Below are 26,634 nucleotides of genomic sequence, written 5' to 3' on the forward strand. Positions count from 1 at the left end.
TGTTGGCAGGAATGCGGGCATTTTTGTAGACTTCCAGTGACTGTAAACTGGGGCAGCCGTCCTAGAGAACACTCGGGTGGTGTTATCTCAAGTCTGTAAAATTTCTGGGGGTGATGGATACGGTTAGTACCTTGGCTCTCGTGATGGTACCATAGGTGTATGCCATGTTCGAAGTCATCAAGATATAACATTAACCTTTTGTATATCCATTATACCTCTGTAAAGCTAATTTTTTCTCTAAAAACAACAAAAAAGAGTAAGTCCATGAATACTCTATGACCCACCAGTTTTACTCCTAGTTATGTAGCCCAAAGAAGTTCTCAGCTGGATACATAAGGCAACAGGTGCATGCGTGTATGCTAAGTCACTTCAGTCATGTCCAACTCTTTGAGACCCTATGGACCATAGGCCGCCAGGCTCCTCTGTCGTGGGGTCCTCCAGGCAAGAATACTAGAGTAGGCTGATCCATGCCCTCCTCCAGGGGATCTTCCCAACCCAGGGACTGAACCCACACCGCTTAGATCTCCAGCACTGGCAGGCAGGTTCTTTACCACTAGCTCGACCTGGGAAGCCTCAAGGGAACAGGTACGCTGAGGTTTATCACGGTTTTTTTTCTGGTGGGCGTTGGGTGTCATTCCACAGGACAAGTGAGAGTAGACTGGGGGAGACCCATATCACTGACTCACTGTCAACAGAAGCTGCTGGTCGGATTTATTCAGAGCAACGTGCATGGGCTTCAAAACAGTGCAGAAGCAGATTGCCATCTATGACATGATCATTTACATGAGTTAAAAATATATGCATACATTTTTATACATATATGTGTCCATTCTGACAGTGTTAGACAGTAAGGGGACAATGACGAGACTGGAGAGGCCAGGGCTGCGAGGGGCCCTCGGGGCTACTCTCTGAAACTTGGACTCCATCCTCCAGGAGATTGGTGACCCCCAGAAAAACATCTATTTCTGCTTTATTGACTATGCCAAAGCCTTTGACTGTGTGGATCATAGTAAACTGTGGAAAATTCTGAAAGAGATGGGAATACCAGTCTCTTGAGAAACCTATATGCAGGTCAGGAAGCAACAGTTAGAACTGGACATGGAACAACAGACTGGTTCCAAATAGGAAAAGGAGTACGTCAAGGCTGTATATTGTCACCCTGCTTATTTAGCTTATATGCAGAGGACATCATGAGAAACACTGGGCTGGAAGAAGCACAAGCTGGAATCAAGATTGCTGGGAGAAATATCAATAACCTCAGGTATGCAGATGACACCATCCTTATGGCAGAAAGTGAAGAGGAACTAAAGAGCCTCTTGATGAAGGTGAAAGAGGAGAGTGAAAAAGTTGGCTTAAAGCTCAACATCTAGAAAACTAAGATCATGGCATCTGGTCCCATCACTTCGTGGCAAATAGACAGGTTAACAGTGGAAACAGTGTCCGACTTTATTTTTTGGGGCTACAAAATCGCTGCAGATGGTGACTGCAGTCATGAAATTAAAAGATGCTTACTCCTTGGAAGGAAAGTTATAACCAACCTAGATAGCATATTCAAAAGCAGAAACATTACTTTGCCAACAAAGGTCCGTCTAGTCAAGGCTATCGTTTTTCCTGTGGTCATGTATGGATGTGAGAGTTGGACTGTGAAGAAGGCTGAGCACCGAAGAATTGATGCTTTTGAACTGTGGTGTTGGAGAAGACTCTTGAGAGTCCCTTGGACTGCAAGGAGATCCAACCAGTCCATTCTGAAGGAGATCAGCCCTGGGTATTCATTGGAAGGACTGATGGTAAAGCTGAAACTCCAATACTTTGGCTACCTCATGTGAAGAGTTGACTCACTGGAAAAGACCCTGACGCTGGGAGGGATTGGGGGCAAGAGGAGAAGGGGACGATAGATGATGAGATGGCTGGATGGCATCACCGACTCAATGGACGTGAGTCTGAGTGAACTCTGGGAGTTGGTGATGGACAGGGAGGGCTGGAGTGCTGTGATTCATGGGGTCGCAAAGAGTCAGACACGACTGAGCAACTGAACTGAACTGAAATGAAAGCAGGGGGCTGCCATGCAGAAAGCTGAAGCAACAGGACCCCTCAAATGGATAAACCTGTGACACTGAAAAGGATGTAATTTTGACTAGTGGGGTCCTTCCAAATGCCTTCAAATCTAACTGCATCTGGAAGGACAGAAATCCAGCTAAAACTAGCATCAGCCAAAACAGTCTTCCCTTCATGAACTCAGAAGCCCAGGGTAAAGCTGGCCTCAGGGACTTCGTAAAGGGGAGAAGTCCCTTGAGGGGAGAACAACCAACATTTCTCTTTTCATCTCTTTCTCTGTATCTTTTCCATCTTTTGGCTAGAGCGTTCATGGAGCTTGAGGTAGCAGAGGGAGAAGGGGAGGGCCACTTCTCCCTAGCTTTATCCTAGTTCAATGACCCCAGAGGAAAGACAACAGCTCTTTCAGCATCCATGTATAAAGACTCAAGGAAGCACCCTGATTGGCCCAACTTGGGTCACATGTCAACTGTGCCAATCCCTTTGGCTGGATGCTTGGGACCTGGGATTGGCCAGATGGGTCCAGCTGCCTGAGGTTGATGCTGTGGTCCCAGGATGGGGAGGGGGAGCTGCTGCCCAGGCAAATGCACAGGTGTGCCTCACACACAGCAAGTCAGTGCCACCTGCCTCCGAGGGCTCATCGCTTCTGTTCTGTCACTGAGTGTGGACAAGATGGTTGGAGAAAGCCTGGCCAGAAGCTCGTGCCCTGGAGAGGATCCAGGAAGGTACGTGGAAGATGGTGGTCTGATTAACATCTGTCTGAGTGCTGAAGAATGGATGCTTCTGAACTGTGGTGTTGGAGAAGACTCTTCAGAGTCCCTTGGACACCAAGGAGATCAAACCAGTCCATCCTAAAGGAAATCCTGGATATTCATTGGAAGGACTAATGCTGAAGCTGAAGGTCCAATGCTTTGGCCACCTGATGCGAAGAACTGATTCACTGGAAAAGACCCTGATGCTGGGAAAGATTGACGGCAGGAGGAGAAGGGGACAACAGAGGATGAGATGGTTGGATGGCATCACTGACTTGATGGACGTCAGCTTGAGCAAGCTCCGGGAGTTGCTGATGGACAGGGAGGCCTTGTGTGCTGCAGTCCAAGGGGTCGACTCGGACATGACTTAGTGACTGAACAAGTCAATGACAAAATCAATCCCAGAAAAGCAGAAAATATGGAGCCAGCCCATGAGCAGGGGCAGGGCTGCCTCTGCCTTTCTTCCTAGCCTCCTCTTCACAAGCCCCTAGCGGTCCATATTGAGAGAACTATTACCATTCTTCTTCCAGATATTGTATAAACAGTAACAGTGCAGTTATGGTCCCCTCGAGGGCCAGAAGCTGATGAGGCTCGTGTATCACTGCTCCCTTCCACGGAGGATAGCATTCCAGCAGGATGAGGTCACTGAGCCAAGGAAGAGGGGGGTGGGGAAAGGGGATTCCTGGGCTGGAGCTCTGGCGTCGTGCCCGTCCCCCGACTCCATCCCTCCTGATCCCTGGTGGATTCACAGTGTGCCCGAGTCCTTGCCACAGTGCTAATGCCAAGGCAGGAATCTGCTCCTGTGAGATGGTCTGTGGACTAGGGAAAGCTGGGCACGCCCCTCTTCTCCTCCAGCCCTTCCATCTCTGGGTCCCACCTGACCATGCTGGGTACCTACACCGAAGTTAGCACCGGGTGGACTCGCCCCAGGCAGCGATTGGATGCCAGCTGAGTGCACTGGGAAATGCTAACAAAACTAACACTTATTGAAATAGACTTTATGCTGGTTACATCTTAAGGTCTCACTGAATCCACCCCAAATCCCTATCCTGTAGGCATCATGATTAATATTAAAACCCCTACGTTGCAGACGAAGAAACGAAGGCTCAGTTCATTAGCATGATGGCAGAAACCTGTGTTCACACTCTAGTCTGTTTGAGTAACAACCTCTTGGCTTCCCTAGCTGTCTGCAGGCAGGGTTAGGCTGGTGGAATTCCCAAGTCAATGCCCACCTGCCCCATAAGCCAGGATGGTGATAAAGGCTGTGCACTGCTCAAGGGCCCCCAGAAGTGGGTGTGGGTGGCTAAGGGCCAAGATCCTGCATGGCTCTGCTCACATGGACTGTGGGCCCAGAGGAAAGGCTTTTTTCTAATGCTCTTGGGGCCTCTCTAACCCTACAGGCTAACAGCAGTCCTACCTGGGACCACGCTGGGCCTCCTGGAACCCTGGTCACTCTCACAGTAGGCCCCTTAAGCCATATGCTGCCTTGCCTTGTGACCCAAATGGTTCCCATGACAAAACTTGTTGTTTCCATAACTCACCCAGAGTTATGTTCCGGTGCTAGCTTCTTTTAGTTCTTTCCTTCCCAACTGCCTCTCCCATTTCTATTTCATAAAACCTACCTTTCCTTTAAGGCCTAGCTTGATGCGCACTCCTTCAGAAAGCCTTTCAGATACCTCAGACTGCGGCCTCTCTCACCCTGGTCCGGATCAGTCACAGCGCTCACCATAGTCTGCCTTCGAGGACCATCATCTTGTGAGCATTTACCCTGCGTGGGTCCCTGTGCTTAAACACCCTCCGTACTTTATGTCCCTGAATCCTCACTCCACTCGTATTATGCCCATTTCACAGCGGAAGAAACTGAGGCTCAAAGGACTTCAAAACTTGTCCAGGTTTACACAGCTAGGGAGGGGGCAGGGCAAGGATTGAATGAAGGGGTTGGGCTTTGAAAGCAGCCAGCTCTGATTATGGTGGTTTTCCACAGATGTCGTGACCGGGTGTCTGAAATGCTAGCAATCTGAGGGGCAGAAGTCAGTGGGATTCTCCGCAAGCCCTTCGCCCACGGGGGTCATTGGCTCCTTGGGAAACAAGATGGAAGCTCTGCGGTCAGGCACAGGGAGACCCTCGGTTGGGGAGTATCCGGGTGTGCGAGGCTCGGGAATGCAGGAGGCGCCCCAACCACACCCAGCTCGGCCAACTTGTTTACGCCTCTTGCACAGCCCCTCCCGCCCGGCCCGGGTCACGTGACCGCCTCCCCGCCCCTAGCTCTCTCGCGTGGCTCCTCCCCGCCGCGCCGGTCCTTCTTTTTTGCCTCCTTCGGAGTCACAAGATCTCTCAGCAGCTCCCCGTCGGAATCCTTCCGCCCGTCCCCGCCTCCCCGCCCCCCCACACCCCCTACCGTACAACTCTCCCCTTGGCTCTTTCTCGACCGGTTAGCACCACCAGTAATGAGCAGAACGGCCCCTTCTTTCGAAAGGGGCAGGCGGCCACGGTCGACGGTCGTCGGATTCGAGGTCGAGGCGAGGCGCGGGTGGGGATTCTTTTTCGTGGCGGAGGCTGCAGCGGCAGTGGACATTTCACGACGGGGGGGAGGTGCTGTACGTCCAAGATGGCGGCGCCCTGTAGGCTGGAGGAACTGTGAGGTAAACAGCTGAGGGGGAGGAGACGGTGGGTGAGTACGGGGGTGTCGCCCCTTCCTTTTCGCTGGGGTCTTCTCGGGACGGTCCCGGCACCATGACCCCAGTCTGGGAAGCCCTGTGGGGCTTGGGCAAGGGGCTCACTTGCCGGGGAAGGGACCCCGGGAAGGGGGGGTTCGGAGAGCTTTCCCCTCCCTCTTATTACTCGCTATCTCCGACGGGGCCTGACGGGTTTCTGGGGGAGGAGAGGCAGCCCCGGCCGGCACTTGGCCCCTCCTCGGCGGCGGAGGGGACCGCTGCACCCCCCCAGGCCGCGGTGTCGAGGGCAGGGGGTGAGGTGGGCCGCTTTGCCAGCCCCTTGCTCGGTGGGGTGACAGGTTCCCGCGGGGTGCGGAGAGCCGAGGAGAGACCCTCCGCGGGAGAGGCAGGTCTGGATTGGGGGGTGGGGGCTGGTGCCAGGGCTTGATGAGAGGGGTCAGGGGTGGGGGGAGGCGGGGAATGAATGGAGTCTGCCTGTGGGCATCGGGGACCTGCCCGGACTCGGTGTCTCCGCAGAAATTTGCAGGAGCGTGTGTGCCTCGCTCCAGGTGTGCTTCTGGGTGTTTAATTGATGGCGAAAGACAGTTACCTTCCAGCCGGCAGAGGTGATTCTTAAGAGACAGCTATTTGCAGAGCCACTCCTAGACGCTCATTCATTCATTTGAGGAACTGGAGGATGAAGAACCGGCAGTCAGAGAGCCCTTTGAGAATTAAAGCCCTTTCTTTGTGTCTCCTAGTACAGAGTTTTGCTTCTGGCGTTCTGGGTTTGGAGGGGTGGGGGTGGGGGCTTTGGAGGGGGCGCGGTCCTCCTGACACCAGCAGCTTGTTGACGGAGCACGCACTGTGGAAGGGCTCCGCAGTCGTCACCTCCTTTAGCCCTCGCGACAAAGGGGAGAGGCAGCCACCAGGAATCCCTCCCATTTCTCAGATGAAGAAACTGAGGCCCAGAGAGATGAGGGTACCGTGCCCCAAGGTCACACCTTTAGGATTCTGTGAGCCAGGATTGGACTGGATTCTGATTCCAAGACTGTGCTCTTGTCTTTGTTTGTACTTAACATGATTCTCGTTTATCTGTTAATAGATCAGATCTGACTTGTCATTCTTTCTGATCAGGTGATTAGAGTTAATCAGTTGGCCGGGGTTTGTGCATAAGTGCCTGTGTGTGCGTGCTTAATTTTGAAGAGGGGCCCACTTGCTCACATACTTTAGCTTTTGTTTGGGATGGCAGTGTTGTGACTATAAACACGGTAGTCTAAATTAGGCTGGAAAGTATTTGATGTTTTCATAAAACCAATGCGTTTACTGCAGAAAGAAGCCGTGCTAAAATCCTTGCCGGATTTTTTATAGAAAGCATAGAAATAGCACTTCACTTGACACAGCCTAAGCTGGTAAAAGTACTAAAATAGAATAATATTCTTCTGAGATACTTGGATTTATAATTTGGGGATCAACTTGGAGTCCTCTGAATTTGCACTTGTTGATGAAACGGGGCTGTAAATTTCGAGAAGCATTATAAAACCCAGCCTTGTGGGAGCCCTTGATTTACTGAGCAACCACCTGTGATTCTTAAGTTGAACATTCCCGAGTAAACCTGGAATATGCAAATGTGGAAACTGATTTAAGGTCGTATGGGGAAATGCAAACTTTAACGGTCGTGCATCAAGCAAATGAGGCGCCTCAGAAACAGTGAAACATCCTTTGCTATGGCCCTGGGGAGCTGCAGAATCTTCCTCTAACCACCGGGTGTAAACTTAAAGGGTGTTTATAGAAGATGTAAATGGAAAATGTCGTCTTACTAAAGTTAATATCTTACGCCAAACACTCTTACATCAGGTGCATGAAAGGGCAAATGATGTAAGCTTTCTCTGCTTCATGCATTTCCTGGTGTCATAGACTTTGGTATGTTCCTAAATTCCTAGTTAGAGAGATTCCTAGGCAGCTACCCACATTCTTGTTTTCCGTTGAATTGGCGTGTCTCAAATCCTGTGACTCAGTTGTACTCTGCCTGATTGGATTCTTAAGAGGGAAGACATCCCAGTCTGCGGGTGTAACATGATGCCTTCTGTTCTCATTTGTGAAGTGAAACCAAACAGTCTTGACTGGGACAGATCAAATGTATTCCTGTCTGTAGAATAATGAAATCGCTGGAAACGAGAAATCTCTTATCAGTAGTGTCTTTCAAACCTTCACGCACAGGTAGTTTGCATATGTCGCTGAGGACACCCTGGGTATATATTTTGGAAGAAGTTATAGGTGATTCTGATGGCACCAGAGGTTGAGGACCAGTGGCTGAAGTTATCAGTTTGGCTATTTTTCTTTTAATTTATAATTCACTGCAGAGGCATGTCTTGAAATGGCTCCTAAGCTCTGGTGTGTGTAGTGGGGGTAAGTCAGGGGCTCTAAGGTACAGCTGACTTGATCTTCAGGCGTCTTTTCTTTTAAAGTGTGTTAAGGCGCAGGTGCCATTCTTTTCCGGGTCCTAGGGCCTTGGTGGACTAAAATTAACTTTTCCTGGAATTAATTAGGTATTCTTGACTGCAGATGAGCCACATACAGCAATACATCAACCATTTCAAGCTTTTCTAAAAGTCACATAGATTTCAAGTCCTTTGGGGGTTCAGGTAAACATTCTATGTTTATCGAATCAGGTGTTAAATGGCTTTATAATAACTAAGCAAACCAGCAACTTTTAGCTTGACCTGTTGAGTTTTTATCCTTTCCTATCACATTTTAGAAAAAGATATTCCTTGTAAGTGCCTAATATTATAAATCTCTTTGAGAGATTAGTTTTATTGGTAATAGTTTTGTTTATCAATTAAGTAGCTGCAAGCATGAAATAAAAGTGTACTCAATAGCATTGAAACCTCTACCTTTAGCTTTTTGCTTTAAAAATAAATATTTATAATTGGCATATACTTAAACACTAAAATTTCCCCTCTCATTGTTTCATATAGTTTGTATATGAAAAAAACTATTTTTTTTCCATTGGTCTGAAGAAGGTTTCAGCCCATTTAAATTGGTCTAAAATTACCATCAACAATTTTAGATTATCCCTCTTCTGCTTTGCTTTTTTTTAAAAAATTATTTTTTTTATTGAAGGATAATTGCTTTACAGAATTTTGTTGTTTTCTGTCAAACTTCAACATGAATCAGCCATAGGTGTACATAAACCTGGTTTGCTTTTTAAGCCTGTAGTTCCTAAACGTTAGTAATTTAATGTCTAGTGTCTATTTTTGGGAGGGGGGAGAATGAAAAAAACAAAAACAAAAAAACGAAAACTTTCGTGTATATAAAACATATATAATCCCAGGACCTTGCTTATTTCTTCTTACTTCTCTTGCGTAGTACTAACTTTTTTTCTATACAGGGAAGCAGCAAAAGGTAACAACACTTTTAAAGGTTGAATGAATTCAGGTTGTCATCTAATGAGTAAAGTGCCTTAAAAACCTAGTTTTGATACAAACAAGACATGATAGTTACTGGCCTAGAATTCACAGGTCACCTTCTAAAGGAAAGATGATGGCAGTAGAGCCCATGAAGTATCTGAGTGACAAGGGATAATTTTACTCTCCTGTTGGTGATGGAGGGCACACTGGGCCGTGGTGAGAAAGAACAGATGTCATGACCTTACTGTCTGCAGTGGTTAAGATCTGTGGTGCTCTGAGTACAGAGCACACAAGCACAGCTGAGAAACATGAAGTGTATCCATTTTAAACTACAGAATGACTTTATCAATGTTTCAAATATAAGTTAGTAAGTGTTGACTTCTAAGCCTTATGTACCTAGCAGTACATTTTGTGTAGTAGTAATATTGTTATAATAAAGTTTGTATTTATTGGCACAATGCCAAACAGTGTGCTAAAGTTTTTGACATTCCTGATCCTGTTAGCTCTTCCCGAAACCTTGCAGGGACGTGATAGGGAGATGAGAAAGTGGAGGCTTCGGTAACTTATTCAGTGAGTTGAGCTAGGATTTGAACCCTGTTGGTTGACTCCAGAACCCACACATTTAATCTTTCACTTGATAAATGGTCTGAACTGCTGAGCTCATAACTAGTTGAAAGGTCAGTGGTTCTTAAGATTTGGAGGGCCTCAGTTCTCCTATGAGAGTTTGTGGGAAGCTGTGGACCAAATAGCCTTTTCTATCCCATCAGCTCCAACAAAATTCACACAGATAAGAAAATTTGAATAGGAACTTTACAGACCCAGCCTGAAGGCCAGTTGATCATTCCAAATAGTTTATTGCTCTTAAAAATTGAACTCGGGCTTTCAGAAACAAAAGCAACCCACAGATAGGAAAGGCCTAAGTCTTTTAAAGATGGACTATGTGCTGCTTGTACTATAAATCATTTTGTTAAAACTTTTATATTGAAAGGTTCTTTACACTTCACTGGGAAATCAACCTTAGGTGTCACATTAAAAGACGTTATAAGTGGAGAACTCAGGTGTGTAACTTGCTAAATGCTTGTCAGGCTTAGCATTCAGTCCCTGTGTACCTTTATCACCTGGCAGAATTCCGTTCGGCTTTTTTCCAAGGTTTATCTACTATCTATTTTTTGTTTCCTTTTTAACCTCAAAAGTATATATATGTGTGTGTATATATATATATATATATTTAATATTTCTTGCCTTCCCCCTCCTTCCTAGACTAGTGGTTCAGTGGAACCACTAGTCTGGAAGACCCCACTTCCAGATTCAGAGGTCTCAGACCAGGCGTAAATCCCCAAGTGATGGGTGTTGCTGGTGTGAGGACCACCTTTGAGACCCACAGGTGTTAGTCCTAGACTATCAAAGCTTGTGCCCTTATTTCCTAGGAGTTTTCTATTTTAGTCCTTGAACTTGAAACCTAAAGAAAACTTAGTTTGCTCAGATTTATTTTAAGAGAAGCTCTGTATTTTGAAACATGACACTTGGTTTATTTTCTTGGTAAATAATTTTGTTCATGCTAATAGAAAGTTAAATCATAAGAAACATAGTTTATAGATGAGGTGGTGGTTGCTGTTGTTTTTAGTCACTGACTCAAGACCTACTGTTTGGAACCCTATGGACTGTAGCCTGCCGGGCTCCTTCTGTCCATGGGATTTCCCAGGCAACAATACTGGAGTGGGTTGCCATTTCCTTCTCCAGGGGATCTTCCTGACCCAAGAATTGAACCTGCTTCTCCTGCATTGCAGGCAGATTCTTTACCGCTGAGCCACCAGGGAAGTGCCTTATATTATAGAAGACGTACACCTAACCAAAATCAGTGTCTCTCCCTGCAGACAAGATACTAGAGGATCCACCTATGAAATAGGTTATATGCTCCAGCAGATTGTCCTTTCGGGTCCCTGATGGCTAACATTCTGAATGGAGTACCTGGAGCTCCTCCTCTGTTTATACAACCTTGAGAGGGACCACACTGCTGAGACCATTTAAATCACACGTGACTGTACATGCTGCCAGGTTTTGCTCTCAGCTGTCTCACTTTCACACACTTGAGTGGTATTTCCCTCCGTGCAGAAGTAGGGAGGGGAGTTGGAGCTCGTGTCTTACCTTTTTTAGATGCATTTGTGCTGAAGTCGACTTTATTCACTCGGTAGAATATTCCTGTAAGAAATCACCCAAGCGATACGGAGCCAGAGCCCGGCCTGAATGTGTAAAGGTACACCATTGACGTCTTACTGCTGTCCGTGCCGTCGGTGTAGTTTCCTCTTCTGTCTGTGCTGCACTTGATGATGGCACAGTCCATCTGTGCCTCAACCTGTGTCTGACTTGTCTCTGAACTTTCTTAGATAAAACCTCAGCATAGAAAACAAGTCACAGTGAAAAGACGTCTGCCTACCTTCATTATACCTGTAGTTGTTTTTACATCATGGACAAGTTGTACAAAATTATCTTAGGCGATGTGATACATAGTTACATATTTTATGTGGATTGTGGTTCTGAAGAGTCCCAGGGGTGAGAAGGCCACAGACTTGATTTTCCAAAAGTCCGAATATTCAACTGATATTTTCAGATAAAATGCTTTCTAGAGGCATTTGGGTACCTGCCACGAGTGTTTCATAAAGGTGTATGCAGCTCTTAGCTCTCTCAGCTTGTAATGCAGATATGCTAGCACAGAGATGCGTGAAAAAATGTGTACAGGTCCTGCTGATGCCACCTCCACATGACCGGTCCAGCTGGAGTCCGTGTGTGGCCCCGTGTACATAGGCCATCTCTCTGTAAACACCTGAAGAATGAAATGAAGGTGAAATGTGAAAACAACTTGGCCTATGCTCCTCCTGCTTAATCTCAAAACACTGAAGCACGAGCTCTCATCTTCTTGCTGGAACCTGCCGTTTATTTTTATTCAGAGAGACGTCTTAGTTGCCCTTGTAGAAGGGCAGTTACCGTATTGCTTTCAGGTGAGGACACCGCTGTGGGGTCAGACATCAAAGAGGAAGGGTCTAGGTCTGAGGGCATGTTTCCTTTTTAATTTGGCTTCTGACGGTAAGAACATGCATTGGCCCTGTTACGCTCTGACAGGTGTTTCCATCCGAACCCCTCAGGGGCACACATTTTTGAGGAGGGTCTTTCCATTCCTCACTTCTAAGCAGGAAGTTCACAGGTCACATGATTTTCCCTAGTAGTACCTCCATGGGGCAGGATTTAAATATAAGTGAACAAGTAAACACTTCCAAATATAAATAATGGCAGGCAGCCCTTGACTCGCCAACACTCACTACCATTACCGTCTTTTGGCATGGTGGTAAAGACCTAAATGTTAGTGTTGAGCATTGGACAAAAACCGTTCTCACTTTCTATGCCAGTTTCTTTATCTGTGACAGTGACCCTGGCTGGACAGGCTACGAGGTCACATCTGGTATTACATCCTAATTTTACCCTTGCCTTAGATGTCCTCTTCAGGTAAAACATCCAACTGCGATTAATTGCAAGAGGAGTCTGCATGACTCACTGGACTCACAGCTGATTCTAACATTCTCAAGATTAGAGGCTCCAGGGTTTTGACTGCAGCCCTTCTGGTGGAGTGACTGTGGCTGGGCAAGCACTGCTGTCTGAATGGTTGCCTTGGCCTCCTCGGAAGGCCAGCCTCTGCCCAGCTGTGCACACACACTTGGAGTATGGTGCCGAGGACCGCTCGTATTAAATGCCTAGAATGTGTTCCACAAGGAAAGATAATTACTCCATCATCTGAGCATGAAGTTTTAACTGTGAGAGAGCTGCCCGACACACTAGTTCAACTTTGGCCAGGATCATATATTGAAGGGCTTGCTTCTAGGCTCTTCTCTGTTGAGTGTAATTAGGCCTATATTGTGTATGAGGTTCAGCTGCCAGGTCTGCGTCCCACCCTGGAATGGCTACCGAAGAAGCTGGTGAACTCTTTGTTGACTCACACGGGGTGTATTTGCCCACTGGGTGCCGGACACTAAATAGGCCCTGGGTGTCCACCAGTGGGCCCAACAGGAGGTCCGAGTCCCCATGGAGCTCACAGTCTAATCAGGCTGTACTAAATGTAGTTTGAAGGATCCACATTTTAAAAAGCAAACTGTATATATATCATGTTAAACATGGATATTTACTATAATTTAGAAAGGAGAGCAGGAGAAGAAAACAGAAAAATGCTGGCTGTTCTCAAATATTTTATGTTTGTCATGCAGAGGGATTAGGTTAAGGTGGTGCTGTTTTGAAGGCCGAGTTCAGCTTTGTACATTTATTTAAGAAATATTCTGACCTCTAGTCATTCTGTCAACAAGTCCCAGACTCTGTGGCAGCTGCAGGAGATACAGTGCTGAAGACGCTCCTGTCTTTCCTTGCCTGGAACTCCTGTGCTGGTGATAGGGACGTGCTCAGTAACTCATTGCACTTATTTAATTGGGTCGTGGTCAGCGACACCAAGAAACACAGGCTACAGAGAGCACGTGCTGCGCCTGACCTGGTCTGGGCGTGAGTGGAGGGAAGTGAAGGCTCTCTGAGGAAGCACTTGTTCAAGCAGAGAATTTGAGGGTGAAGACTGAGCTCGGGAGCGGGTAGAGGTCGGTGAAGTGGGGAGCACACAGGTCAGCTGAGAGAAGGTGAGGCTAGTGGGGCAGGGTCGCGGGGGCGGGGGGCTTATGGGGGACCAGGACGTGCTTCGTGCCCGGAGCTGTTCTTACTCCTGGGGCTCCTTGGGTAGTTACTCTGCCACACGCAGCATTAGGAGGCAGGTGCCGCGCCTATTCTCTCCGTACAGATGACAGGATCTAAGGTTAGACTTTAGAGACATGCAGTCAGCCAGCCAGAGTTGCACGGCTGCTCAGTGGCGGAGCCTGGGTTTTTTCCTACTCCGAGCTCTAATTCTAGAGCCTGTCCTGCCCGTGCATTTACTGCCCACTCATTTATAGCTCTAAAAAAGACAGTTAGCAAAAGGTGGACTTTACAAGTTCAGCGCAATAGAAAGAATTTCCCGCAGCCAGCTGTTCAGAAATGTAGATGGGGAGAGGCCCGTGCACCCAGTGATTCCGAGTGTTCATTCCAGTGGAAACCAGGTGGCCACCTGTCAGGGATGGGGCGGAGTGGGAAGCCGGTGAACCCCGACCCCCCTCTGACGGTGTCCGGGATCTCACTGCAGCGTGAGATGGTGATTTACAGATATGTGTTTTTTCTCTCCAGTGACCATGAAAAATACCAGGTTGACAGCACAGAAAACTGAAGTACCAATTGTCCCCAGAACAGGTAAGGTGTAAACTCAGTGCAGCGGCTGTGGGGAAGGGAGGGGAGAATCATTTATCTTGTCTGTGGTTGCACTGGTGTGAAGAGGTTTCTTTGCATTCAGGGTGTAACGTATGATTTTAGCTATTTGCCAGTAACTGGACCGTCTGTGCCGTGAAGTAATTAGTCAAATTACCGGTAATTTATTAACGGCTTATTCAGTGCCAGGCATGGTGTTAAGTGCATTCTGTGGTTATTTGTTTTCCTCTTCACAGCCATACCTTTGGTATGTCTTCATTTTGCAGATAAGGAATTGGGCTCTGAAATGTTATATAATTTTCCTAAGGTTGTATGGCTGGTACTTGCAACTCAAATCAGTTCTGTCTAACAGCAAAATTTGGTTTTAACCACTAAATAAAATTGAATCCTGCGTGTTTTGAGCAAGCCATTTAACTAGCACAGAGGTTCTCAACCCTGGCTGTGCCTTAAAAACCCACATGGGTCTATAAAACAAACCAGCTGTCCTGTCTGGACCCTGCCCCATAACCTGCTTTGGAGTGAGGCCTGGGCTTCAGGACTTCATAGCCTCTTCAGGTTATTCTAGTGTATGAGCTAGGCTGAGGACCCTGAGCTAATGAGTTAGCATTTACATCTTAACGTGGCTTTATCTGTTACTTGTCTTAATCAGTTTTCTGGGGATGAGATATATGCTATCGTGGTTTCTAAGAGCTGGAGGATATCCTTCCTAAATACAGGGATCTGGCATGTCTGTGGCTAGGAGTGTAGCCTGAGTGGTCCCTGAGCAAGATTTTGAGTTTGAGTTTGGAGGCAGGAGTGCGCAGCGCAGCGCTGCAGCTTTCTGTCTGCAGGAAGGGCATAAGGAAGATGGGAAGGCATTTCGTCCGCTATCTTTGTACACAGACGGCTAGTGGGATTCATCTGATGCCTCCCTGGTTGCCCTTTGCTGTATTGTCACTGTCTGCCTCATCTTACCTCATAAGAATTACGAAATAAGGTTTTTTTTGCCTTAAAGCTTGCTGTCTGTTCACAGACAGGGTCTTAATACAGATTGTAGACTCAAAAGAAGGTGGAAGAAGCGTTATTCCCTCACGAGTACGGAAGACTTTCTGAGTTTGACTTTTCATTTTCAAAACAAAATTTTTTTTAATTTTTTATTTATTTATTTTTGGCTATACTGAATTTTCATTGCTGGACGGGCTTTCTCTAGTTGTGGCGAGCAGGGATGCCTCATTGCGGCGGCTTCTCTTGTTGGGGAGCACAGACTCTAGAGTGCATGGGCTTCAGTAGTTGTGGCTCACAGGTTCATTTGCCCCGCGGCCTGTGGAATCTTCTGGACCAGGGGTCAAACCTGGGTCCCCTGCACTGGCAGGTGGATTCTTAACCTTGGGCTGGTGGTCCAAGGAAGTCCCATTTTCAAGCATTTAATGGGTACTTCACCCTGTCCGTTGTTGGAAGGCCACTGAATATGTATTTGAACCCAGTGTCAGATGGTCCTGTTCATATCCTCAAGGCCCAAGCTGAATGTCACACATCAGAAACCTCAGATGGTATTAAATATTTTTCAGTATTGCACTTGTTTTGTGTTTCAGTAGTCATATTGTTAAAGTTTGAAATTTTAATGCAGGAAAAGTACTTGGTCAGCACCGTCAGCTGCTGGATTGCCCCTGTGTTAGCGGGTGTGTGATTCTAGAAAGATGTTCCTCTTCAGCTGCCGCTTTTAGTCCCATCACTAACCTTTGTGGACAAAGCAGAATGGAATTCAGGAGAGTTTCTGGTAAATTATGTTTTAGAAGGAACCTGTATCTGGGATTCATAACTTGGTCAAGCCTCAAGGATCCTTCACCTTAAAGCGACCTTAACAATTATTGACAACCTATGTCAGTCATCTTGAAAAGCTTTTTGTTTAAATTTTTAGCCCCCATAGACACAAAATACAAGACAAAAACTACAAGAACTTGTCTTCCTATAACGGTTTTATAAAATCTGTTTTGAAATTTTTTGATTAGTGAGTATAAAATGTGTTTGAGTATTTCATTTTTTTCTTAACATTTTTTTTTTCATATTCTTTATGTTTGACTTGAAGATGATTTATCGTGGATATTGTTGACTGTGGTTTGGGTTTTTAGGTAACAAGCTGGCATTTTATTTTTAATTCACCTTCACAAGACGTGTGGTGTTTCCAAATCTGACTTTTCTTGAAAGACTACAAATTAGGATTACAAATTAAATGAAGTTATTAAATGATTATTTTTTATAATAAATGTAAAACAATTCTGTACAGGTTAGAATTAAAATACACTTTAATTTCTGTTGTGTAGCCAAGTATTGTTAAAAGTTTTATAAACATTTGGCTCAAAGAATAATTACTGTTATTTGTAAAGCTATCTAGTGAACCTACCTTCTTGATACCCATTAATATATTTAACTGTTTGAAAGTCCTTAATTGTTTTCGAACATAAAAATCACATTAACTGAAGCTTTTATTTTTAATAATAATGATTAAATATTGTATTGATGGAACTTCAACTTATAAAACACAAAGCTTAGATGTTGCATCTAGAATATTTTCCCTTTGTTCTGCTGTTAACGGTAATCCTAACGCATGCCTGTCCACATTACAGACATTGTGTGGATTACATATGATGGTAACATTAACATATCCTTGCTGGTCACACGTACACAGTCAGGGATCCCAGAAATGCTGCTAAAGTGGGCGATTCACTGTTCAACTTTCAGTCCTACAGACCAATGCCACAGCCAGATTTGGGCCAAAAATAGAAACTAAAACCGAATTTGGTAAATCCCTGTTTTCCAAGCTTGTTGAGACCATGCTAAGTGTTCTGTTCGATCAAATCTGGTTACCAGTGTAGAGGTTAAGTTTGGTTTATTCAGAAGCAGTGACTTGGAACCCCCTGTTGCTTTGGATTAGGTGGTCTGGGGGCCTCTCCAAGATGGTGACATTTTGAGCAGAGAGTTGAAACCAAAAGCAGCACGAGGATCTGGGAGAAGAGCGCCCCAAGGACGGAGGCAGCAGCAAGTGCGGAGGCCTGGGTGGGGCGCTGTGTCCCTGAGCTTCAGAAACCGAGACTAGAGCTGGAAGGTGGGGTGCGGTGATGCAGGCCGGGGGGAGCGGGGTGCCTGGCAGCCGCAGGGGAGCCAACTCTTGTGAGCTTTGTGGGGAGCCGCTGGGTGATTTTACATGGGAGCAGTGGAGTCTGATTTCCCTGTTTCAGAGTGTCTTGGTGGTGGTGTTGGGGAGAGGAGTGATGGAGACTGCTGGTCCCTCGTCTTTCAGGGGACACGATGGGGGCTCGGACTGGGGTGAAGCAGAAGGGGAAGTCAGTGGGCTTGCCAGAGGATTAGATGTGAGCGTTGAAGAGTCAAGGATGTCACTTGGACGTCGGCTGTAGACTGATGGTTGTGCCTATTACTGAGGTCCAGGAGACTGGCAGAGGGACAGGTTTTGGGGTGGGGTCTGGGTGTTGAAAGTCATGACTCCCTAATATAAACAGCATCATTGATAGCACTGTACTGTGCCGTGTGGCCCCCGACAGTAGTCTTAAACTAAACAAAATGTTGCTCTGGTGTGTAGAATACAGAACTGTATGAACTCAGATACTGAACGCTCAGCTTCTCCTGTCTCCTGTCTCCTATGCTTGGTTACTTCCAGAACGGAAGCAAGACTTGCATGGCGAAAGCGGACGCCTAATGAGCCTGTGGTGCTAACCTCTCAGTGACTTTTCCTTTGTCTCCTCTAGGCTGTAAAGTGTGTTTAACACGTGCAGCTCACCCACTCCCACCGCATCCAGCTGGAGCTGGTCCCTTCCCTCCCTTGTGTACTCACTGAACCATGTCCATTTCCTGCTCATGTATGTCTAGTTCCTCATGGCACACGCTACGTCTTTCTTCCCTACTTAGCACCCTGCACTTAACCAAATATTTGAGTAAGTTTAAAAAAGAGAGATTCCGGTCATGGAACTAATTCCAAAGGCTTATGATTGAACTCCCGAGAGGGCTTTTAGAATGTCAAAAATCCTTGAACTTGAGGCACTTAAATGAAAAATCCCACAAAAAACCCATGATTTATATTTTTCCTGGGGATAAGAAAAATACGACTGAAAGGTAGAATTTTAGAACTGAGGAGACAAGCAACAAAAGCTTATTGCCAAAAAAATGTACGAGTGTATTTTAGACTAAAACATTATTTTTGCTTTCTATAAAGCACTTGGAAAGAGTAGCCTCCAGAAACCAGACTTTATATCTAAATTACAACCTGAAAAACAAGTGAGGTGGTCTGTGACGGTCAGCCCTGAGTACCGCCGAGTTGACTGGATGGGCGCCATCTTTGTTTGGTTGCTCTGCTCCGGGCTGCCTGCATTTGCAGGAGCAGCTCCGACACGACTGTCTTCTGAGCGCACAGAAGACAGACTCAGGAGCCTCATTAGCCTGAGACAAGGCAAGTATCTGCTTTACTGGCACAAAACCAAACTTAGGGGAAAACACCTTTAAGAATCATTTGTGAGTTACCCGAAGTAGAAGTGAATGTGGGCATCAGCTAGATAAATGTGCTGTTAAAGTCATTTTGAAAGTGGTGACCCAAAGATTCTCACCAGTATTCGTAATGGTGACATGTGAGTACCACTCAGCAAGTGCTTATTTGTGCCAGGTACTGTGCTTAGGTTACCTCATTTAATCCTTTCGATGAACAATAAACCCTGACAGGTTGGTATTACCTTCACTTGTAAATTTAGTATAATCCAACTTATAATAAGACGAAATTTGTTTCTATTTTCAGCTTTCAAGTTTTACAGTGAAACCTTACTGGTTATGGTCTCACATTTCTGAGTCCTTTGAAATTACTACCTTTATGATTTATCTGTCGGATTTATACTTAAATAAATATAAACTTGTATTTGTATCATACAGCATGCTTTCTATATCGAGATTTGCTATCAAAAATTCATTTATATGTTTTAATTGATCTTTCTGGCTAATGAATTTCTGATTCACCAAGAGAAAAATCAGTGAATATCACCAGGTTGTAATTAAACAAGAGCATAGATAATAATAAGTTAATGCTCACTAGTTTCAGGGAGTCATTGCTACTTTAAATTTGGCATTCTAGTAGGAGGAGCTTAACTCTTCATTAGCAGAGTTTTTTCTTAGTGTAGTGTTTCTCAAGTGGAGCTTATTTACCCTTAAAAGAATTATTCTGAAGTGCTTATTAAAATGAAGATTCCTAAGTCCACAATTCAGTTCCAAAATGGGCCTAGAAAGTTAGATCTCAGGTGATTTTAATACACACTGAAGCCTGAGAACTGTCCTTTTTTTAAGTATGTATCTTTATTTATGGATTAATATATAATTGGCTGTGCTGGGTCTTAGTTGCAGCATGCAGGATCTTTGGTTGTGGCATGTGGTGTCTGGTTCCCTGACCAGTGATTAAACCTGGGCCCCCTGCACTGGGAGCACAGAGTCTTAGTCACTGGACCGCCATTTCCAGAACTGTCGCTTTAGCTTACTCAAAGACAAGCAAATACGAATTAAGAGTGTATTTTAACGTGGCTGCAAGTGACGTAGATGGTTGTTGGTCTGAGAGCTGCGCCATCTAAGTTCTGCTTTCCTGTGGAGCCTTGGCAGAATTGTTTATCCTTTTTGAATATCTATGCTCTGATTTGTAAAATAAAGATAAGATCTGCCTGCCTTACAGTCACTGTGATGATCACAACCACGAGTTAGCTTAATGTCACGTGTACGGACTTAGGGCTTTGAGTGAAGTGCATTTGGGGTCAAATTTCAGTTCTCCCGGTTTTGCCTCCTGCTAGCTTTGTGGAGAAGGCAATGGCACCCCACTCCAGTACTGTTGCCTGGAAAATCACATGGACGGAGGAACCTGGTAGGCTGCAGTCCATGGGGTCACTAAGAGTCAGATACGACTGAGCGACTTCACTTTCACTTTTCACTTTCATGCATTGGAGAAGGAAATGGCAACCCACTCCAGTGTTCTTGCCTGGAGAATCCCAGGGACGGGGGAGCCTGGTGGGCTGCCGTCTATGGGATCGCACAGAGTCGGACATGACTGAAGCGACTTAGCTGCAGCAGCAGCTTTGTGACACTAAGCAAATAGCTTGATCTCTTTTCCTCTCCCTGTGAAATGGGGGATAAAAGAACCAGTCATACTGTAGTTATATATGGAGTATATTTGATGATGTTTGTGAAGGGTTTGCAGAGCCTAAGAAATGGTAGCTGTTTTTACAAATATAGCTTTAAAAACCATAGTGGGGAGAAATGAATGGTTGTAAGTGTGTCTAGTGACACGTGGAGAGTGAGCTGCTTTTTTATATAAAGTGACTGCTCCACTGCCATGAAGGACTGAGTATTTGAAGGTGCAGGGTTTGCCCTGATGCCTCTGTTCATTCACACCCACTTCGCTGTAACCAGCAGCATTGGAGTGTGGGATCAGTGTCTGGAATGAGGGGCATAAACTGAAAACAGAGGAACCATCCTGGGTTGAAATCAGATTTCGAACTCATACACTTGTGACCTAACAGGCCATACTGTCTTCTAGACACTGTTGGGGTTATCAGGAAGATAGTATTCTTTCAGTTCTTCTGAAAATGGTTCATCTACTCTTTGATTTGAAATGATTGATTTGAAGCTTAAACCCAAGGTAGAATCAGCAGTAATTAATAACACTAATAAAACTTCGATTTAGTCCTGTTACTAAGTTGCTGGGATGATTCCAACTGGTGTCTTTTTTTTTTTTTTTTTTAAATAATTAGGTTTCTCTTTGTTGCATTGCCTAGAACTCCTCTTTATAAATTTGTTAAGAACACTGTTATTTACACAGCTTAGCTTCTTTGATCAACAGTGTTGTGGACAAACACCGCTTTGAATACATGGCTCGGGTTGTCTGGCAAGTAGGTTTTTGTGGGAAAAATGGGACCGTTTTATCACAGTGTTCCTCTTCTATTTTTCAGGCTGGTAGTGGCATCAATGAAGAACCTTCAAAGTCTTTAATGCACGTCCTGAACCAGCAGAGCACATTCGTGTCAGATAATGGCCCAGCAAGCCAATATTGGGGAGCTCCTCTCCATGCTGGACTCCCCTCTGCTGAGTGTGCGCGATGATGTAACAACTGTCTTTAAAGAGAATCTCAATTCTGGTAAGCCAGATCCTACCCTGGTTAGCTACTTCATCTTCTAAAGAGAGTCTTTAAAACCACCAGGAGAAAGCATACACAGGTGGATTCGTTCTGTATGTGTGTGAAGCTCTTGGTGATGGAACTATTCACAGGCTGTGTACTATACACGTGCTCAGTTGCTTAGTTGTATCCACTCTTTGCAACCCCGTGGACTGTAGCCTGCCAGAATTCCTCTGTCCATGGAGTTTCCCAGGCAAGAATACTGAAATGGGTGGCCATTTGCTACTCCAGGGGATCTTTCTGACCCAGGGATCGAGCTCGCGTCTCCTGCATTGGAAGGCAGATTTTTACCACAGAGCCACCTGGGAATCCCTTCACATAAACTCACAAACATAGAAGTAAGAATCCCATAAGGAGCCCCGCATGCCCAGCCTTTACTGTTTCAATGAACCCCCTGACTCCCCCCCACATAGGTATTTTAAAACAAATCCCAGACACATCGTTTCATCTGTAAATCATATGCCATTTTTAATATGAAACATACGTGTATGCGTGCTCAGTTGTGTCTGACTCTGCGACCCCATGGACTGTAGCCCACCAGGCTCTTCTGTCCATGGAATTTTTCTAGACGGGAATACTGGAGTGGGTTGTCATTTCTTCCTCCAGGGGATCTTCCTGACCCAGGGATTGAACCTGCGTACCCTGTGTCTCCTGCGTTGGCAGGCAGACTCTTTACCACTGAGCCACCTAGAACCTCTTTTTAATCGTAGAAATATAAGTTTAAACAGTACCCTTTTTTTGCTTACCAGATTGGCAGAAATCAAATATTGGACGTATAAATGTGTGTTGTTAGCAGGAGAATGAATACATGGGAGTTTACCCCTTTTGGAATATCTGTCATTAATTAACAGCACATGTCATTTGGTCCACTTACAAGAATCCATATTTCATTTACTTGAATGAAATGTAACAGAAACTTGGAAAAACCAAAGTATCCTTCAGGAGGTGGATGACCGAATTACCAGTAGAGCCGTGAGGAGAGCGAGGAGCTCGGTGCAGAGAAGGAAGCAGGTCATCGGTGCTGTTGTGGACGGTGTGGTGACAGCAGGAGGAAGGGAGACCCTCCCACAACCCCTCGTTGAGTGGAAAAGACACACGTGCACATAGACCGTGGCTGTATGGATGTGGGGGCTGCGTGTGGGCGATTTTCCCAGGATGCAAAGTTTTGAAAGGACATGCACCAAATCCAAGAATGTCTGTCTCTGCAGTGGCTTGTGAGACCAGCAGTGAGGAAAACCGTCACTTGTGTTTTATTCACTTTGATACAATCTGAGTTGTTAACAATAGGCGTGAATTATTTTTGTCACTAGAACAGTTTTAAAAAGGAGACAGTAGTTCATGTGCTCTTAAGGCTACTTTTCAGTTTGTTGTGATCCACAAAGTCAAAGACTTTAATGTAGTCAGTGAAGCAGTAGATGTTTTTCTGGAATTCTGTTGCTTTTTTTTATGACCCAGTGGATGTTGGCAATTTGGTCTCTGGTTCCTTTGCCTTTTCCAAATCCAGCTGAACATCAGGGAGTTCTCGGTTCGCGTATCGTGGAAGCCTGGCTTGGAGGATTTTGAGCGTTACTAACGTGTGCTGCTGCTGCTGCTAAGTCACTTCTGGCGGCCCACCAGGCTCCCCTGTCCCTGGGATTGTCCAGGCAAGAACACTGGAGTGGGTTGCCATTTCCTTCTCCAATGCACGAAAGTGAAAGTGAAGTCACTTAGTCGTGTCCAACTCTTAGCGATCCCATGGACTGCAGCCTAGCAGGCTCCTCCGTCCATGGGATTCTCCAGGCAAGAGTACTGGAGTGGGGTGCCATTGCCTTCTCCGTACTAACGTGTGAGACGCATGCAATTGTGTGGTAGTTTGAACATTCTTTGGCATTCCCTTTCTTTGAGATTGGAAGGAAAACTGACCTTTTCCAGTCCTGTGGCCACTGCTGAGTTTTCCAAATTTGCTGGCATATTGAGTGCAGCACTTTCACAGCATCATTTTTTAGGATTTGAAATAGCTGGAGTTCCATCACCTCCACTAGCTTCATTTGTATTGATGCTTCCTAAGGCCCACTTGACTCCACACCTCCAGGATGTCTGGTTCTAAGTGAGTGATGACACCATCGTGGTTATCGGGGTCATTAAGATCTTTTCTATATAGTTCTTCTGTGTATTCCTGCCACCTCTTCTTAATATCTTCTGCTTCTGTTAGGTCCATACTGTTTCTGTCCTTTATTGTGCCCATCTTTGCATGAAATGTTCCCTTGGTATCTCTAATTTTCTTGAAGAGATCTCTAGTCTTTCCCATTCTATTGTTTTCCTCTATTTCTTTGCATTGATCACTGAGGAAGGCTTTCTTATCCCTCCTTGCTGTTCTTTGGAACTCTGCATTCAAATGGGTATATCTATCCTTTTCTCTTTTGCCTTTCACTTCTTTTCTTTTCATAGCTATTTGGAAGGCCTCCTGAGACAACCATTTTGCCTTTTTGCATTTCTTCTTCTTAGGGTTCGTTTTGATCACTGCCTCCTTTACATTGTTACGAACCTCTGTCCATAATTCTTCAGGCACTCTATCAGATCTAATCTCTTGAATCTATTTCTCACTTCCACTGTATAATCGTAAGGGATTTGATTTAGGTCATACCTGAATGGTCTAGTGGTTTTCCCTACTTTCTTCCATTTAAGTCTGAATTTTGCAGTAAGGCGTTTATGATCTGAGCCACAGTCAGCTCCCAGTCTTGTTTTTGCTGACTGTGTAGAGCTTCTCCATCTTTGGCTGCAAAGAATATAATCAATCTGATTTTGGTGTTGGCCATCTGGTGACGTTTATGTGTAGAGTTGTCTCTTGTGTTGTTGGAAGAGGGTGTTTGCTGTGACCAGTTTGTTCTCTTGTCAAAACTCTGTTCGCTTTTGCCCTGCTTCATTTTGTACTCCAATGCCAAACGTGCCTGTTACTCCAGGTATCTCTTGACTTTCTGCTTTTGCGTTCCAGTCCCCTATCATGAAAAGGACATCTTTTTTGGGTGTTAGTTCTAGAAGGTCTTGTAGGTCTTCATAGAACCATTCAACTTCAGCTTTGGCATTAGTGGTTGGGATGTAGACTTGAATTACTGTGATATTGAGTGGTTTACCTTGGAAACGAACAGAGATCATTCTGTCATTTTTGAAACTGCATCCAAATACTGCATTTTGGACTCTTGTTGACTGTGATGGTTACTCCACTTCTTCTAAGGGATTCTTGCCCACGGTAGTAGATATAATGGTCATTTGAATTAAATTCACCCATTCTGGTCCATTTTAGTTCACTGATTCCCATCACTTCATGGCAAATAGGTGGGGAAACATTGGAAACAATGACAGACTTTATTTTCTTGGGCTCCAAAATCACTGCAGATGGTGACTGCAGCCATGAAATTAAAAGACCCTTGCTCTTTGGAAGAAAAGCTATGACAAACCTACACAGCATATTGAAAAGCAAAGACATTACTTTACCAGCAAATGTCCGTCTAGTCAAAGCTATGATTTTTCCAGTAGTCATGTATGGATGTGAGAATTGGACCATAAAGAAAGCTGAGCACTGAAGAATGGATGCTTTTGAACTGTGGTGCTGGAGGAGATTCTTGAGAGTCTCAATCCTAAAGAAAATCAGTTCTGAATATTCATTGGAAGGACTGATGCTGAAGCTGAAGTTCAATACTTTGGCCACTTAATGTGAAGAATTGGAAAGACCTTGATGCTGGGAAAGATTGAAGGCAGGAGGAGAAGGGGACGACAGAGGATGAGATGGTTGGATGGCATCACCAACTCAATGGACATGAGTTTGAGCAAGCTCAGGGTGTTGGTGATGGACAGGGAAGCCTGGCACGCTGCAGTCCATGGGGTCGCAATGAGTCAGACATGACTGAGCAACTGAACTGAACTATGGCTACTTAAGCATATAAACTTGATATTATCCTGTTGTTAAACCTAAATTCATTTTAGAAAACAGAAATACAATCCTTCATGTAACTTTGGGTAGTGTACAAAGAAACATTCTGTGGATTTTGTTACTGACGACAATTAACATTTGAGGTAAGTTTAGAATGTTAGAGGAAATAACTATTATAAACAGTCCTTTTCTTTCTTTAGACCGTGGTCCTATGCTTGTGAACACCCTGGTGGATTATTATCTGGAAACCAACTCTCAGCCTGTATTGCACATCCTGACTACCTTGCAAGAGCCCCATGATAAGGTACCTGCTGAGTGGTAGAGATGTGATACACTTTCTCCGAGGGCCGTGACTGCATCTCTGTAGCCCCAGTGCCTGGTGTGTTTATAGCTTACTGCTTCCGCTTCCGTGTGCCAGTGATGACACTGCTCCCAGATTGTAGCTACACATACAAATAGTCGTCAGGACTTTTGTTTCCTGAAAAGGTTTCAAAATACAACATATTTCAGAGGCCTTCAAAGATCTTGCTCTCAGAAGAAATCCTGTCATCCTAAGCTGTAATTGTATAGTGATGATGATCCATAAGGTACCCATCTTTAAACACTTTTAGACTTTTAATCCATATGGCAAAAGCTGTAAATGTGGGTACCTCATGGGGCTAATTGCCTAGTGCTCTTTCCAGGCACCAGGCACTTGGAAGGCTCCTTTATGTTTTGTTTTTGCTTTTATTTTTGTTGATGGTAAATAGCTAACAAAGCCTTGCAGTTGCACATTTTGATTTGTGTTGAGTTTGTATGTACTGGTGATTTACTTAACTGGGATTTGAAGGCCTTGTCATTGTCTGCCTTTTACAGTACATCTTGGGTTGTTTTTTTGTTTGTTTTGTTTTTTTTTCACTCTGGGCTGAATTTTAACTTCTACTGCTACCGGAGTTATATGTGGGGCCAAACGACGGAGGTGAGGCCCTGGTAGCAATAAGCAGCTGCTTCCAGCAGGATCCCCTGAAGCTTCAGCAGCCTCCACTTATTAGAGGCTTATTAGAACAGTGGTTATTCTAAGAAGTGGCCTGTTTGTATTTCAGAAAGATACAGAGGAGTCTCCTTCCCGCTTACAGACCTGTATTGTGGGGACTCTCTTTCAGGAGTTGCAGACTGGCTGCCCTCTCTTAGGACTAATGCAACACAACAGTGTGTTTGTTTGCATGGCTTTAAAAAAACCTTGAGTTTGATCTCTTTACCTACATGACCTTTTTTTACATCCAAGTGACCACTCAAGAGACTGGCATTGGTCACTGCTGCCTATCCTCGTGTGCACTTCACGCATTCACATGAGTGTCTCCCTGGGGTCCCTTGACTT

General features: G+C 45.1%; 1 protein-coding gene across 4 annotated transcripts in view; it reads left to right on the forward strand.

The window, feature by feature from the left end:
- Window positions 1–5,352: 5,352 nt before the first annotated feature.
- TSC1 (TSC complex subunit 1) overlaps window positions 5,353–26,634 on the forward strand; it is a 52,366-nt gene continuing 31,084 nt past the window's right edge. For 2 of the 4 annotated variants that reach the window (XM_005902741.3, XM_070378770.1), the window contains exons 1-4: window positions 5,383–5,475; window positions 14,107–14,169; window positions 21,147–21,331; window positions 25,478–25,581. In XM_005902741.3, the coding sequence (XP_005902803.1) occupies window positions 21,226–21,331; window positions 25,478–25,581 (210 nt within the window). In that variant the 5' untranslated portion in view covers window positions 5,383–5,475; window positions 14,107–14,169; window positions 21,147–21,225. Of the gene's footprint in view, window positions 5,476–14,106; window positions 14,170–17,095; window positions 17,267–21,146; window positions 21,332–25,477; window positions 25,582–26,634 lie in introns of all 4 variants that reach the window. The other 2 variants (XM_070378769.1, XM_070378768.1) reach the window with 2 other exon arrangements.

This window comes from Bos mutus, chromosome 11 (genome assembly GCF_027580195.1).
Source record: "Bos mutus isolate GX-2022 chromosome 11, NWIPB_WYAK_1.1, whole genome shotgun sequence".
In the NCBI taxonomy this organism is placed as follows: domain Eukaryota; kingdom Metazoa; phylum Chordata; class Mammalia; order Artiodactyla; family Bovidae; genus Bos; species Bos mutus.